Source organism: Equus caballus, chromosome 30 (assembly GCF_041296265.1).
Source record: "Equus caballus isolate H_3958 breed thoroughbred chromosome 30, TB-T2T, whole genome shotgun sequence".
Lineage (NCBI taxonomy): Eukaryota > Metazoa > Chordata > Mammalia > Perissodactyla > Equidae > Equus > Equus caballus.
The window spans coordinates 33323319-33341951 of NC_091713.1; the positions used below are offsets into that span (position 1 = coordinate 33323319).

The window sequence follows — 18633 nt, forward strand, 5'->3', positions numbered from 1 at the left end:
TAAAATGAGAATACTATAATCATCAAAAAGATTCTTTAAAAACAAAAGTGAAATAAATACATTTTCAGAATAACCTAAACTCAGAGAATTTGTTGCAAATGAACCATTCTACAAGTAAGGTGAAAAGAAATTATTCCAGAGAAAGAAAATTGATACTAGCTGGAAAAGTGGATCCCAGAAAAAAATGCAGAGCCTGGAAATGGTAAAAATATGAATGATAAACATACATGTTCCTATGCTTAAATTTGCTAAAATATAATGCAGAGTTTAAAACAAAAATGTAAGAAAAATGATACAGAAAAATGAGAAAATATTCACGATTCTTACATTTTACATAAAGTGGGGAGATATATTAATTACAGTTGGTCTATGATTGGCTAAGGATGTACATTATAAGTCTTAGATTAAGTATCAAAACAATGGATAAATAATAACCAACAAATTATATAAAATGAAACGCTGAAAGCATGGGACTAATCTAAAAGAATGCCAGAAAAGATTCTAAAGAACAGATTGGACAAGTAGAAGCAATTGGTAAATGATATGAATAAACTCATTAAAATTAATAGATATTAAATTGAAGCTAACTAGGCTAATGAAAAGGAAGGTAAAGTAGGATTGGATAAAAATGGAAAACCCAATTATATGCTGTTTCCAAAAAAAGCAATTTAAATATAAACACACTGACAAGCTGAAAGCAAAAGTTGAAAAATTTATACCTTATATAAACTGAGTATGTGAAAGGTGGAGTTGTTATGTCACTATCAGAAAAAGTAAAATTCAAGAGAATTACCAGAGAATAATGAAAAGTATTTCATAATAAAAAAGTGATCAATTCAGGTGATGTCAAATTTACTAAGGCAAGGAAAACAAAAGGTATGAAAATTTTAAGTAAAGAGTAAAACACATTAAGTAATTTTTAAAAATTTAAAGGATTCCACAAAAAAAGAGCTATTAGAACTAATACAAAAAAGTAGTTTCGTTCTATTAGGAATACAAATTGGAAAATTAGATTTTAAAAAGAACAATATCTTTTATAAATATTAAAACACTTAAAATATTAGGGAGTAAATTCAACAAAATATTTGTACAGTTTCTCCGTTGAAAACTGCAAAACATTGCTGAGACTACTGAAGAAGATAATAAAGGAAGAAATACATATGTTCATGATTTGGAAGATTTAACATCATTAAGATGTCAATTCTCCCCCAATTAATTTATGCGTTTAAGTAAACCCAAGTAAAATTGTCTTATTTCACTAAAAAATAGTTGACAATGTAATTCAAAGATGCATGTGGAAATGGCCAGGGCATTCTTGAAAAAGAAGAACCAGTTGGAAGATTTGTATTACCAGGTATCTAGATTTCTAATAAAGATCCTTTGTTTCACACAGTGTGGTACAATTCTGATGACAGACAAATTGGTCAATGGAAAGAAAGGAGTCCAGAAATACACACCCACACACAGATCACTTGTTTTATGCACCAGTGGCATTCAATGGGGAAAGAAAGTTTTCCCTAGAGAGGGTGAGGTATCAATTGGATTTTATATGATAAACAAAATGGAACCTTGTCCTCCTTCTCACACCAAATAGATCAATTAAAATTGGACCATAGGTCTAAATACAAGCCTCTAAATAAGGGTAGTGTTATTCTTCCAATCACTCATAGTAGACCAAATGGAATTCAAATTGGATTTCGGTAATACTTTAATTTTCTAATCCATCAAAAAACATCATCACAAGAAGAAGAAAAACATATATTTGGAGAAAACAATCACAATACATATATGGGACAAAAGACTCAAATGGGTTATACATAAAGTAAATTCATAAACCAAGAGAAAATATAAACAATCCAATCTAATACTGGCAAAAATCACCCACAAACCTGACGATGTGTTCACTATCACGACTCATCAGTGATACTCAGAAGAGAAGCACCTTAAATACCACTACAGACTCAGATAATGGCTAGTGTTCAAAAGTCTGCCATTTGCAAATCTTTGTAAGGATCAGGTCAGCTAGAACTTTCAGAGGTTACTGCAAGAAGTTGAAATGGTACAATCACTTTGGGAAATTCTTTGGTAACTGATTCCACACCGAGGTAAATTTTTGTGAGAAATAAGGGTGTATAGGTATCAAGAGAGAGATTCAATCCTTCATAGCAGATTTTTCCATCATAGCTAACCATTGAAATCAGGAGACTGGACGAATATTTTTTGCACTATCTATCCAGTGGGTACTACTTGACGATAAAAAGGATGACCTACTGCTACATGCAACACTAGCGTGCAAATAACAGACATTTTCTTGAGAGAAAAACGCCAGACATAAAGATGTTAACAGAGTATAATTCCACTCATATGAAGTTCAAAAACGGTGAAAATTAATCAGGATTTTTAAGTGCAGAACTCTGGGTAACTCTGGAGATGAGTAGTACATGAACTAGGAGGTGGCGTAACAGGGTTGCTTATTGAGGTGCTGGAAATTTTCTATGTCTTGATCTGGGTGGTGGTTATATGGGTGCATAATCATTAAAAAATCACAAGATTACCCTAAGATTAATGCACCTTCTGTGCTTGATTATATGCATGTTAAATGTCAGGGGAAAATAATCAACTATAATCAGTCTAAAATGCCCAAAGTGCTTCATTGATTTTGTAAAAAATGCTCCAAACCAATTCATCTAAGTTCCCCCCTTTGTTGCTAAGGAAGCAATAGAATAATTAATATTAAGTGAAATCAAAAGAAAACACTGATGGTTGTGTTGGGATATGTTTGAAATTTGAAGAGAAGATTTGAAAACTCTATTCTGTCACATAGTGTTTAAAATCTTAAAAAATAATCATCTTACTATGCTACTTTCCTACTATGTTATTTTCTACATAACAACACAAAGGATAACAAAATTGAGAAGCCAGGTCATATTTTTAGGCTGTAACATAGTTTTTAATACAATGATGGCAAGAAATTAAAAGGAGATAACTTTTTGATCAATTGAGCAGCGTCAAAGTGTCAAGAAGAATGGCAGAAATCAGCTGAATAATGAATTTTAGGCAGGAGTGATTTCTTCATTCCTGCAAATTGAAAATTTCTTCAGTTATAATGAAATATTTCACTCTTTTCATAAGTAATGTTTGTAAAGAATTTAAAAATTAATGTTATTTTCAAAATTACTGGTAGTATTTAAATTAGTGTTGTCAATATTCGAAATTCTAAAAGAAAAAGGAAACATCTCCCAAAAAAGAATATTTCCTTTTCCAGAGTCATTGCTTTTGCAGCCACTCTGAGTTGGTCATAAATATGGACTCTAACTCTAAAAAGTAGCACAAGGTGTTTGCACAGTTAATAGCATAAAATATAATCAGGAGCTAATCACCAAGAATCTTAGAGAAGAGTGTCACGAATCTATTAATAGTGTTAGCTGTGCTCTTAACAGGATTAAGAGTAGTCCTTTATTAATTGATTGATTTTTAAAGTATGTGATGGTAAAGAAAAAGGTATTGAATATATAACCCCACAAATGAAAGTAACAAGGTTCTTCAAAGAAAATTGTTTTAGGAGATTGTATGCATTAATTGATACTATTATAGTGTTTTTAATTCAATGGATGCAAAATTAAATATTCAAAGTGAAATTTTTTTTAACATTTTTATGTTTTTTTAAATAGAGCTTTCATTATGAAATAATTTTAGATTTAAAGGAAAAGTACAAAGATTGTTCAGATGATGTCTTTGTTAGTTCAAAGAAAATGAAAGAAGTGTGATTAGATTTATTACATAGACATCAAATAAACTTAAAATTCTTTTCAAAGTAAGTATGCTTACAACAAATTTTTGGTTTCTCTCTCTGTAATAGTTAAATCAGGCTTAAATATGTTAAGTAGGAAATATATGAGTGTCATTTACATAGATTTTTTAAATAGATTATGATTACACAACTTGTAACAACGCTGAATAATTTATGCATTTGAAATAAAAGTAGATTCTATTTGTGGATTTCTACAGGATGAGTTAACTGAGCTGAGAGATCAAATAAAAATTTAATTAGCAAAATTATACAGGTTGTTCAATTCATTTAGGACTCACGATCTCTGTTTCTGGGAGAAGACAAATTACCCTTGAAAGCATTTATACCTGAATTTTCATTAAAAATAATTTCAGGGAAATAGTGCAGCTACAGCATGGTAATGAAGCAGATCAGAAATAAGCAGAATGGATCTTGTACTAGACAGAGCACCGAATATTATTAAATAATAGAGACATAAGAAATGCGGAGGTGAAACATCATTAACAGATGTTCTAAATGATCAGATAACGGACTTTTATATATGTTTAAATATTTTGTAGTACAAAAAAATCTCTTTTGTAATAAATACAAAGTGTAGATACTTCCCGTTCGCCCTAGGATAAGAATATGTTGATCGAAATCTCTCTACACATTCTTAAAAAAGCAAAAATGAGAAACATATAGATCAACAAAGAGAGCAAATAACTCCTGTCTTTAGCATGACTAATTGTTCAAGATTCTTACAAACTTCGTACTAACTATGAGGAGAGGTATCACCACAAATTCAAGCAAAACTAATTCTGAAGGTTCATGACACCAGCCTGTTTGGAGAAGGGAGAGTCTAAGGAGAATGTGTGGGAGAGAGAAGAGTGGAACCTTCTCAGATTACAACCTTGACAGATTACAAACGAAATCACCTGGGAAAGAGAGTATCTTAATAGATGTGTGAAATTCCTAAAAACAGGAGTAGACCTGATACACTAGGGGACTGACTACAGGGAACGATCTTTAAAAGTGTGCAGGACAGGAGGGGGCAGTCTTAGAAAGACCGTTTGTGAAAGAGAAGAGAGTGTGGGCCTCTCAGCTGCAAATCCAGCCTCCCTTCCTTGCTTACACTGTGATAATACAGCAGGACTTTCTAAGTATTCTATCCTTGCTGACTGGCACAATGATAATCTTTGTCAGGAGGAGGATTACTGAAGCAGAAAAGAATTTATCCTCCTGTGTGCTTCTCTCTTCAGGCTCCTGCAGTGAAAGTGTTCTTCTGCAGTGTTTAGAGGCCAGCAGGATGCACCATCCTTCCATGGGCAGCTTTCCATGGCACTCCCTTGGGTGGCTTTGCAGTGGAGTGCCACTGGGAGGGCACATCTCTGTGAGTGGCTTCTCCTGGTTGCACAGAGATTTCCCAATGAGTGCTGCTGACTTGGCACCCCATAGCCCCCTTCTTTGGTACAACCTGTGACCACTAGCTCTGCTGACCTACTGGAAAACCATTGGAAGTCAGGCTTATTAACACGAATTGAAAAAAAAAAATTGAGACACCAGTGGCTGCATCCACTTGAGGAGAGAGATGCTACAGATTTAGTGCAGGCAAACCAGTAGAGTCACTAAATCACTATACAGACAAACTGCAGCAAGGAATACTGATGGGTTCAGATTCCATGTGGCTACAAATCACATTATAAGAAATGTCAAGTTTTCCAAGAAAAATTGAGACTTGCAAAGAAATAGAAAAGGGTGACCTACGCAAAAGAAAAAAATCAATATCAAGAGTCACTAAGAGGGACCAGGTATTGAACTAAAAAAAAATAAATAAATCTTATACCAGCTGCAATACATGTGCTCAAAGAACTAAAAGCACACTTAAATGAAAATTCTACATTTGCCCAGATGACAGTCTCAACTTTCAATTAAATGGAATCATTGTTGTGTCTTCTGATGGAAGCATTCTTCCCTTTGGAAATAGGACCTTCAGACCATCAGAACATAAGGTCGCAGGTTCAGGAAGCAAAAATTTTGCTAGTGGGTCATTAGGGGTAATATGAGTGTTGGCGTTCCAATCTACACCCTTTGATTCCTGCACCTGTGAATCATGGCCAAGAGAGAGACAGCACCATATTTTGGATTATAGATTAAGAGCATCTATAGGCTGCTGGAGAACCTTGTCATGGCCCTGCAAGATATGGCCATGCAGCTGGCACTGGAATTGAGTCTTCAAAAGGCCTTTTCACCATTCTATCAAGCCAGCTACTTCAAGATGCTGGGGAAGATGGTAAGACCAGTGGATGAAAAAAGCATGAGCCTATTTCTGCACTTCATTTGCTGTGAAGTGAATTCCTTGATCAGAAGCAATACTGGGTGGAATACAATAACAGTGGATAAGGCATTCTGTAAGTGCATGCACGGTAGTTTTGGCAGAAGGGTTTTGTGAAGAGAAGGCAAATCCATGCCCAGAGTAAATATCTGCTCAAGCAAGAAAAAACACAGTTCATTCCATGATGGAAGTGGTCCACTTTAATCAACCTATCATCAGGTTGATCACCCCAGGGATTGTGCCATATCAGGGTGTCAGTGTTGGTCTATGCTGCCAGCAGACTGGGTACTCAACAGTGGCCATCGCTAGGTCAGCCATGGTGAGTGGAAGTCCATGTTTCTGAGCCCATGCATGATCTCCATCCCTGTCACCAAAGCCCCTTTGTTCATGAGCTCATTAGATATTGACAGAAATGACTGGAGAAACAGGCTGACTGGTACCCAAAGAATGGATCATCTTATCTACTTGGGTATTAAAATGCTCCTCTGCTGAGCTCACCTTTTGGTGAGCATTCAAATGGGATATAAACATTTTCACATGTTGTGCACATTTAGAGAGATCTAACCACATATCACTTCCTTTAATCTCCTTGTCACCAATTTTCCAATCATGTTCTTTCTGAGTCCCTGACCATTTACCCAGACCATTGGCCTAAACCTACAAAATGGTTTACAATCACATATCTGGCCAATTCTTTAACCAAGCAAAATGAACAGCCTGGTGTTCCACTCAGAGTACTGGCCTCCTGGATCATTTCCTTTCACCACTATGATTCAGAGATGTCCCAGGACATTTCCCTTCACCACTATCATTCAGGGATCTCCCAGGACATTGCTGTAGCTGTCCACTCTCAGGCAGTGCCTGCATATTCTGCAGAACCTTCTGTAAAGCAGGCCAGAGTATCATCAGTATGATATGATCAATATATGGATCAGAGTGATTCCTTGTGGAAGGAAAAGATAATCAATGTCCCTACAAACTAAATTATGACATAGGACTGCAGAGTTGATATATTCCTGACATAGGATGGTAAAGGTGCATTGATGACCTTGTCTACTGAAAGAAAATAACTTCTATTGGTGTTTACTAACAAGGATAGGGAAAAAATCATTTACCAGATCAATCATAGCATACTAGCAGGTTCTAAGATATTACAGGAGATGTGCTAACTTGCTCAAGCAATGAAGTAACATCTGGTAAAGCAGCTACAATTGGACCCACCATCTGGTTAAGCTTACAATAATCCACTGTCCTTCTCAAAGATCCATCTGTTTTCTGCATCAGCCAAATAGGCAGGTTGATGGGGATGTGGCATGAATCACCACTCCTGCATCTTTCAAATATTTGATGATTGCCCTCATGTCTGCAATCTCTCCAGGAATGCAGTATTGCTTTTGGTTTGCTATTTTTCTAAGTAGAGGCAGTTCTACTGGCTTTCGCTTGGCATTTTCCACCATAATAGCCCTCATTGCACTGGTCAGGGAACCAATGCGTTGAGTCTAACTGTTACACGGAAATGTACAAAACATATCTGAGGAAGACAACATAATATTCCTCCTAGAGGACGCAAGTAAACACTTGCACAAAAATAAAAATATAAAATCTTGAATAGGATGCCTCAGCAGCATTTTGTCAATGTCTAAAGTTCATATACACATTTATACAACTTAAAAATTTACTCTGAGAAAGTTTTCACAAATCCCTTTCTCCTTTTTTTATTGGAAAAGAACCCAGGGTTTGTTGTCTTCTAATTCAGCTGCCTTGGAAACCTGGGAAATAGGAAATATCATATGTGTTAGCAGGAGCAAGGCTGAGATTGATAATTCCTGGGGGACAGCCATAACTTTGGGGTTTTTGAGTCTTGTAATTTGTATACCATCGTCCGCCTTGCCAGGTCCTGGAAGCTCTGATAAAATTCTCTTTTGATAGATATGGACCCCTATGGAATTGAAGAGTCCTAGTTTAGATGACACCCGTCATGTCACAGAGGTTTCATTTTCTTCTTCTAAGGTGTCACCTGAGGGAGATGCAGTATAGACATGGATGGCTGCAAGGACTCCTGGTGCTGTGCTTTATGATGTGCTGTAGTTTCAGCCCTTAATCTTTCAGCAGATCTGGGACAACTTGTGCCAGAACCTCCTATTAGTTTCCTGTTAGAATGAATGTCTGAACTGAAGACCACTGATCTTCAACAGAGTGGGCAACGCAAATACCTACAGCTTTTATTTGGGAGTCAGACAAGTTCATTCTAAAGTTCCTAGGGACAGGTAACGATAGCCGGGAAAGCTCTAAAAATGAAGAAAAAGTTACCTGATGGCTGGTCCCACTGCATATCACATCTAAGAAGCCTTTACAATTATACAGTTGATGCTGGCACAAGAATGGATGGAAAGAAAGTAGATTAGAATAGAAAGTATAAAAAGAGACACATTCCCAAAAGAAACTGTTACGTGATTAAGGTCACATTTCAAATGACTAGGAAAATAGTGTTTTGAAGAAATACTGTCGAGACAACTGGAGAGTCACTTAAAAAGTAAAATATATACATAATTTCACATTGTTTTTTAATTTTAGAGATCTCCAAGTAAGAAAAAGTTTCCATACATTTAATACAAAAACAATGGGTGCCTTTGTTAAGAATATGACATGTAAATCTTTGACTCAGAATTTGAGGAAATAAAAAATGATTGATAATTCTAAGTGCATAAAATTTGAAAATTTCTGTCTAGATAAATTAACATGAACTCAAAAGCCAAATAACAAATTGGGAAATATGTCTAATTCATATCACAGAAATAGAAAATGAAAAGTGATAATCTCATTATTTCTAAATCAAAGAATAATAATAGGAAAAAGGGACTAGTGTCTTCATCAGAAAATTAAGAGAAAATAACAAAACAAAGCAAATGGGCCTTAAACACCTTGAATGAAAATAAGCACATTCATAATAATAAAATACAAATTAAATCTACACAGGGGTACCATTTATTATCTACCAAATAGGAAAAATATCCAAAAAGTTGACAACATCCTCTGTTGACAAGGCCAAGGAAAATAGTCCTTCTAGAACACTATAGAATAAGGTACAACACTCTTATGGAAAAGAATCCGAAATATCTAAGAAATTCACAAATACATTTGCCTAATGATCCATTCATTTCACTTCCAGCAATATAGCCTGATAATGGGTCCACACGAGTGTATTCATCATACAATTCCTTATCTGTAATAGTAAAATATCAGAATGGCCTGAGTGAGATACATTCTAAAATGAAACTAGAACATAAATATAAATGCTTAAAGCAATCTCCCTTCTCTATTAAAAAAAAGGAGATTAGTGAACACTGGAGGGATTTCAGAAACTAATAAAATTATAATTTCATTAAATGAGGAAACAGGCATGATGGAAGTAAGACTACTCTACATAGACCCTTCTGGTATAATTTTGACTTTTAAAACATGAAGCTATTTTTCACATTCCAAAAAATGTGAAAGAGAGAAAGAAGGAGAAAACTCTAAAATTGAAAAAAAAAAAACGATACTAATGCAAATAAATGTAAAATTCTGTTAATTTGGTAAGTAAGGCAACCAGAGATCAGAATTATTTCAAGTCTTTTTGAAGAGGATACTTACGCTCAGAGTCAAATAGACTGGAACAAAATAAATGCAAAGACATTTGAACCCTCATTCAACAGGTTTAACTGCTAATAGTAATGTTTACATCCACTTTTGATATTATTTTCATGAACATGGAAAAATAAGAATATTTAAGTAAAGAGAAAAGACAGAAAATGTATTAAAAAGGTTGTTTTAACCCCGTTATTAAACTTGAATCGTAAAACCTAATAGGAACTGAGGATTTTCAAATTTCCTTTTTATTTCAAAAGTCTAAAAACAAAAAGACCCTAGAAGTAAAGACATTTCAACACTATTGAATACTCCCGTCTAGCACCAAAAGCACAATTCTTGTGTTCTACACACTATTCCTCAATAAAAAAAATCAGACCTTTTTGGCAAGACATATGATTAGGGGTGTTGAGCAGGCGAAGTGCCCCATGAGCCTGGAACATGGTGCTGTGCTAAAAAGAAGAGAAATACTTGAAGACTAATTAGGACACAACAAAAGCATTCAGGAGCCAGCTTCAAGAATTACCCACTTGCCAAATGTGGGATAGTTTGAGCTTCAAATACAATAATGAGCATAATTGATTGTGAAAAATTGAGTAAGTAAAAAATCATTAAGCTATGATGATACACATCTCATTTTTAAAAAAGAAGCAAAAACCTCTTTAAAGTCATCGTGGAAGGTCACTACATATCAAGTCTCTGCTCCAAAAATTGGAAATTAAACAGCCAAAATAGAGATGTACCATATCTTTTTAAGTGAAAGTTTAGTTTACACAGAGTTGGTAAATTAACATTCATCTTTACATAAGACAATTAATAAATGCAGAAAAATGATAAAAATTGATCTTAAAAATCACTACTTTTCAGCCAATAATGAAATAATTGATTATAGGCAAGAGTCAAAAATAAATTACACAACCATTATGTGAAAGGTTTTTGGAGAAATAGGGTATACACAAATGTTAACATTAATAGCAAAGATTACTTGCCAATTGTGACAATGTTCCTTTAAATGTGAGAAAATTGGCTGTCATCAGTGATTTAGATTTATACGAATTGGCTCCACTGGCGACAGCCAGGCCCTCATTCTAAAATTGTCACTTGATTTGATGCAATACAAAGTAACGAGGTATCACCTTAAGATATTTTTACCTTAATTATTTATACCTTTATTTTTATCTTGAAGCTTTCATATTTTTGTAGAAACTAAAAGTGTTTAAAGTCAAACGATTTTAACTAATTATGCTGTTTGAAATGTATGAACATAAAAATCATATTTCAGACTCCTGAGGTTGAATAAATTCCAAAAGCCTTTATACCAGCAAAATCATGAAAAAGTCATTAGATCTGAAGATCATTACTAAAGAGGTCTTGAGAGTTCTCCACATGCATTATCTCACTTTTTATATATCTTTATTCTAAAACAACATATGCTTGTGGTTCAAAGGTGAGAAACACTAAAAATAGAAAAATTGGAGAATACAGCTAAGTATAAAGAGTTAAACATCAACTCTTACCCCTACTATCTCTAAATTTAACTCTAGTTATTGCAAATATCTTATTGTACTTCCTGCCAATCTTTGTTCTATAAACATTTATTGAGTGGTCAAAGCATAGTATGTGTATGTGTGTGTGTTTATACTTGATATTGGGGGCTTTTTTAAATCACACTTCAAGTCAAGGTTATGCTAGCTGTGCAGTCAATTACATTATGATTCCTTTTTATGATTTGTTTGAATAATGATGTGTGTTAGATAGACGTCTTGTGAAAGATCATGCATTTCATCACTTTTTGGTATATTTATCAATTTTGGTTATTTATCTATTGATAAATAAGAAAAAGTAAGTAATAACTAGCTAAATCTTATTACTAACATAAATATAATATAATTTGGTTTTTATGTGTTTGTGAAGAAGTGATATTATTTTGAAGATGAAGATAGCCCTTTTTTTCCATTTCCTCTGAAATAGTCTCAGAAAGCCTCAGAAGTTGCGGAGAAGCTTTGAGACAGTTGGGAGAAGGATGGATGGAAGCAGGCACTGAAGTGATTGCACCTAGTTTCTAGCCATAGGTATTGATGAACAGGACACAGAGCATTTTGGTTAGCCAAGTTTTAATGAGGTCCTTTTAGAAGTGATTCATTGGTGTCTAACATTGTCTACATAATATTTAACACAAATTCTGATGTATGAGTAAAAATGAGTTAAACAATACTTCAAGAAATAAACTAAGAAGAAGTGGATTAATAACAACAAATTTCGAATAAATGTATATATGTGAATTCTATGACTGCGGTTTAACCATGATTCTATCCACAGGTGGGATACAACAGTTTCCCTTCTCGACAGGTTGCTCGAAATGTTTCGGGCGCTGTCTTTTTATGATATCCAGGTATACACATAAATTCAGCAGTCTCCCCTGTTTTAGAATAAATTTTTTTCTGATATTTCCATCGTAATTGTATTTTATGTTCTTCCATGATTTCTTCTGATATTACACATGCATCTGAAGGCAACAAAAAAAAAACATAAAACATTAAGGAGAACACAAATATTGTCCACAAAATTTCAGACTCAAGTAGAGTCTTTTACACTGGTTCAGGACTTCATTCTTAAAAAGTTTTCTAAACCAACTCATTGAAAATCCATCATGTAGATTTAAATCATTTTAAACAATTAATGATGTAAAAGCAAGGTGTGATGTCTAACGTGTGATAACCTAAGTTTATAATCAGATTCATAATTTCAATTATCACATGAAAATCTTTCATTAAAGAATATATTGTTACAGTTGTTGCTTCAACAAGAATTTTACAAACCTTATTTCCTTACACGTTGATATTTGGTAGCAAGCATTCAATAGAATGTTTGCTTGTTAATCCATGAAAATTCTGTTATAAACAGCACATCATACTCATTACACAGATTTTCCCAAGATTCATGAGACTATTAAAATATTTACCTAAGCATTTTGGTGGTTTTGACCACTCTCCATTCCTGCATGTTATAATCTTGTTTCCCTGAAGTACGTAGAGGGACTGGCATTGGTACTCAACTGTTGATCCTGGAGAATATGCTGGTAATGGGAATGTGGTAATGTCTCCATTGTCAATCGGTGGAGGGGAACCACATTTTCTTTTAGACACTATAAAAATATGATTTCATTTATTGAAAAACCAAAGAAAAACACAGATCAAAATAAAGCAAATAAAAATATATTACAATATGTAATATCAAGACTTGTGATTTCTGATGGCAGAAATGATTTGTTGAAGAAATTTGAATCACTTAACCTGAGTCACATTTTTAAGCCCTTCCTTTCACCCCACAAGAAAGCCTTATAAACCATTAACAAGTTTGTCATTTTTGCAATACTCCAGTATTAAAAAATGTTTTTATTAGTAAATATATGCTAGACAGGGGGATAGATAAGATAAACAAAGAAATATTCCTGTTCTTTACACAACACACTACGGTGCCTATTGGATCTCTAGTCATTTTTTATTGATTTTCATTTTGATTAAAAAAGAAACATCAACTCCTCTAATAAAATTCAAGCAGAAATTTATGTGAAATTTCTAATTTATGTGAAATTCACAATGTGAAAGAGAATTACTGGCTTCCTGTTCTGGACAAGATGAAATAGAAATATTTCCGTTTATTCCTTCTGCTAAGAATAGCTAAAAATCTTATAAAAACCACCATAAGAGATTGTAAGAGATGTAGAGAGAAACTTGATCTGATTAGGGACCTTGGGATTCGGGGACTTACACTGCAATGAGGTTTTGTGGTTTTCATTTTTCTTTCCACGTATCCTAGACTGGAGACTGAAGGAGAGTGTAACGCATAAATAATATAAAGTTCAGGCAAAAAAAAAAAAACTGAAAACATTTCCACAAAGAGCCTTGTCTCTTTAGCCAAAAGAAGCCCATGAAAAGAGCAGCCTAGCAAGACACAACCATTTTTTGCAATATTCCACTTACTCTAGAAAAGCACTATAGAAGAAACCTGAGACCAACCCACTTCCCACCTTGATCAACAGAGACCATGTGAGGAAACTGTACTTCCACCCACTCTCTGAGGGAACAAGACACCTCTCCCCTTTTCTGTGGTGTCAGTGGAGGCCAAGTGGGAAGCCTGAACTAGCACACTGCATGACAGTAGTGGAGGTCTGATAAATAAAAGATTTCAATAAAATTCACAGTCTCAAAACATCATACTCAAAATGTCCATAATACAACTGAAAATCACTCATCTTACTACTGACGGGGAAAATCTCAAAAGAGAAAAGACAATCAACAGAAGACAACACTAAGATGATACAGATGTTGGAATTATTTTACAGTGGTTTTAAAACTCCAATGGGAATTATACAGCTTAAGAAGATAACAGAATAAAATAACTACACTGGATGGGATGAATAATAGATTGCAGATGATAGAAGGATAAATAAACTTGTAGACAAAACAATACAAATTACTCACTTTGAATACAGACTGAAAACAAAAAAAATGGACAGGGTTTCAGGGACCTATGGGAAGACAGCAAGAGACTGGAGACCCAGAAAGAGAAAAGGAAGGGGTTGGAGATGAGAAAAAAATTCAAAAAATAATGGCTGAAAATATCCAAATTAGGCATAAGGCATAAACCCACATACCAAAAAGGCGAGTGAATGCCAAACAGGATAATCTCAAGAAATTAATGCCAAGACACATAATAATAAAACAACTGAAAACTAAAGAAAAATCTCAAAAGAAGCTACATAGAAATTATACCAAACTGTAGGGGGAAAAGGATTCTAATGTCAGTGTGTTTCTCATCTGTGACCATGGAGCCAGAGAGAATTGACAACATTTTTTAAGTGCAGGAAGGAAAGAACTGTCAACTCCAATTCTACATCCAGTGACATTATTCTTTAGGAATAAAGGGAGAAATAAAGAAGTTCACACACATAGGAAAATGGAGAGGATTAGTCTCCAGCAGATCTATGCTTGAAGAATTACTAAAGGAATTCTTCAAATAGAAAGGAAAAGATAGGATTTCTGGGAAGATGGCAGTGTAGAAAAACTCCGAACTCACCTCTTCCCACGGATTCAACAAATTTACAACTATTCTTGGAACAATTACCCAGAGAGAGAACTGAAAACTGAATGTAAAGAAGCCCCATGACAAGAGCGAGGTGGAAGAGGCAGAAATTCCCTCCAGGACTGGAAAAAGTCATATTTTAGCCACGGCACTTCATGGTCAGGAGCAATCTTAAGGTACAAAGTGTTCCCTGGAGGAATGGGGGATCTGAGCAGGAGAGCATTGCCACAATAAGCACCTTTTGGACTCAGCACAGCCAAGATAAGTGTCATAATATCTGACTTTGCTGGATATTAACTACAATGGGGAATACCCACAGAAAAGCTATCAGATGTAGGGAAATAAAAGCCTACTCTTAAACGGCCCCCACACAAATTCACCTGTTTTGAAAAGTAACATAAAATCACCCAAAAGAGATGTGCACAGTCCTTTGGTGAAAAGAGACTCACTTGATAGGCTTGTGTGCATCTCAGCAAGGGGTGAGACCTCCCCAGGGTGAGACCACCTCTCCAGGACCTAAGACATCGGCAGCAGCCATTGTTGTCACCTAGTACTGGTGCGCTGACACAGATGCTGGCAGATGCCATTGGAGTTCTTCCCCTGGCCTGTTAGCCCAGGGTCTGCCACAGAAACTAGAGCACCAGTTTAATCCAGCTCAGCTAGGACAGGCAGCCCACCCTAGGGACTGGTCCCACCCAAGAGTAAGCCCTCAGAAAACTTGTGAGCCCACACAGGCAGGATGTGTAGGACCTCTGCAGTGGGATGAGTGTGTCTGCTTCAGTGGGACAGGGAATGCACAAAGGGCAGGACTTCATTGATAGGTTGTGTGATAGATAGATCTGTGGGTGGTAGGGCTTGTCAGCTGTAGCAGACTTGTTCTTCTCAAACAGCCACATAGGGGATTGGCACCAACTTACAATGCCTGAAAAAATTGTGTGCTACCATGCCTAGAACCAGTCTCACTCAGCTGCACTCCTGAAAGAGCTGACAACAGCTTTGCAGGCCAGAGACCTACAGCTGTTGTAGGCCACTGAGCCTAGCAACCTGCCACACTGGGAACCTACTCACTTAACAGAAAAACTGCAGCAGGAATGTGTTATTAGACTTCAGCCAACTGTCCTGGGGCTCCCCATGCCCAAGAAGGTGACTAAAGAGACCATGGCTGCAGCATGCAGCTGAGAATTACAACCAGCAAGCCAGGGTGACAGTCTAGCCTCCCTGTGTACCTGCAGCAAGAGAACCCTACCACAACAGAAGGACACATGTAGCCCACACGGGGGACATTCCTGGAATATTTGGAACTGGTGACAACAGGGAAGCACACTGATGGGCCTGGTAAGACATCTCTTACATAAGGCCACCGCTCCAAGACTGGGAGACATAGTTGATTGACCAAATACATAGATATAAGCACAAAGAAAGAGGCAAAATGAGGAGACAAAGGAATATGTTCCAAAATAAGAGAACAGGGTAAATCCTCAGAAAAAGAACTAAATGAAACAGAGATAATCTACCTGATAAAGAGTACAAACTAAAATAGTCATAAGGATGCTCACTGATCTTGGGAGAAGAATGGATGAATTCAATGATAACTTCAACAAAGAATTGGAAAATATAAAAAAGAACCAATCAGAATTGAATAATACAATAAGGGAAATGAAAACTTCACTAGACAGACTCAACAGCAGAGTAGATGATACAGAAGAATGGATCAGAGAGCTGAACAAAAGATTAGAGGAAATCACCTAAGCTGAACAAATATAAGAAAGCAGAATCAAAAAGAATGAGGACAGTGTAGTGGGCCTCTGGGACAACATCAAGGGCACTAACATCCATATTATAGGTGTCCCACAAGGAGAAGTGAGATACAAAGGGGCAGAGAATCAATTTGAAGAAATAATATCTGAAAACTTTCCTAACCTAAGCATCCAAGTATAGGAATCACAGAGAGCACCAAACAAGATAAGTCTAAAGAGGCCCACACCAAGATACATTGTAATTAAAATTTAAAGAATTAAAAATAAAAAGAGAATCCTGAAATCTGCAAGAGAAAGTCAACAAGTTGCACACAAAGGAAACCCCATAAGGCTATCAGCTGACTTCTCAGGAGAATCTTACAGGGTAGAAGGGAGTGACATGATATATATAAAGTGCTGAAAGGAAAAAACCTACAGCCAAGAATACTCGACCAGGCAATGTTATCATTTGGAATGGAAGGAGTTTTCTAAACAAGCAGAACTAAAGGAGCTTATTACCAATAAACCAGCCTTACAATAAATGCAAAAAGAACATAAGTGGAAAAGAAAAGACCACAAATAGGAATAAGAAAATTATCACAAAAAAAACAATTAAATCACTGGTAAAGGCAAAAATACAGTAAAGGTAGCAGATCAACCACGTAGGAGGCCAATATGAAGGTCAAAAGACAAAAGAACAAAAAGTTATCTATTACCATGATAAGAAGGTAATGAATATACATGCACAAAAAAGAGGATAAATATGATATCAAAAACATAAAATGTTAGAGGAGGGGAGTAAAAGTGTAGAGCTTTTAGCAAGAGTTCAATCATAAGAGATCACTAACTTAACATAGATTGCTATATACTAGGTTATTATATATGAACCTCATGGTAATCACGTACCAGAAACCTATAATAAATACACAAAATATTAAGAGAAAAGAACTCAAACATAATACTAAAGAAAGACATCAAACCACAAGGGAAGAGAGCAAAAGAAGAAAGGAACAGAAAAGGACCACTAAAATACCCAGAAAAAAGGTAACAAAATGGTAATAAATACATACTTATCAATAGCTACTTTAAATGTCAATAGAGTAAATGCTCTAATCAAAAGACATAGGGTGACTAATCGGATGCAAAAACAAGACCCATATACATGCTGAATACAGGAGACACATTTCAGACATACACAAACTGAAAATGAAGGGGTGGAGAAATGCAAATGGCAATGAAAAACAGCTGGGGCAGCAATACTGGTATCAGAAGAAGTAGACTTTAAAAGAAAACTGTAACAAGAGACAAAGAAGGGCACTACATAATGATAAACTGAACAATCCAACAAGAGGATATAACACTTGTAAACATTGGTGCACCCAACATAGGAGCACCTAAATATATAAAGCAATTATTAACAGACATAAAAGGAGAAACAGACAGCAACACAATAATAGTAGGGGAGTTTCACACTCTACTTACACCAGTGGATAAATCATTCAAACAGAAGATCAAAAGAAACATTGGCCTTAAGTGACACATTAGACCACTTAGACTTAGTAGGTATATACAGAACTTTCCATCCAAAAACTGCAGGATACACATTATTTTCAAATGCACATGGAACATTCTCCAGGATAGACCACACTGATGGCAACAAAACAAGTATCAATAAATTTAAGAAGATTGAAATAATACCTGGTATCTTTTCTGACAGCAATGGTATGAAACTAGAAATCAACTAGAGTAAGAAAATCAGAAATCCATAAATATGTGGAGATTACACAAAATACTACTGAAAAACCATTGGGTCAATGAAGAAATCAATGGAGAAATCAAAAAATATCTGGAGACAAGTGAAAATGAAAATAAGACACTCCAAAATTTATGACATACAGCAACAGCAGTTCTAAGAGGGAAGTTCATAGCAATACAGGCCTATCTTAACAAACAATAAAAATCCCAAACAATCTAACAGTGTACCTAAAGGAATTGGAATAAGAAGAACAAGCAAAGCCCAAAATCAGTAGAAGGAAGGAAATAAAGAAAATCAGAGCAGAAATAAAGAGTATAAAAAAAAT

At 35.3% G+C, this 18633-nt stretch overlaps 1 protein-coding gene across 1 annotated transcript in view; it reads right to left on the reverse strand.

The window, feature by feature from the left end:
• Positions 1 to 18633, reverse strand: part of LOC100060815 (complement factor H) — a 185319-nt gene that overhangs the window by 112105 nt on the left and 54581 nt on the right. Inside the window, exon 16 of the mRNA XM_070255829.1 lies at positions 12679 to 12876. Within this exon, the coding sequence (XP_070111930.1) occupies positions 12679 to 12876 (198 nt within the window). The remainder of the gene's footprint in view (positions 1 to 12678; positions 12877 to 18633) is intronic.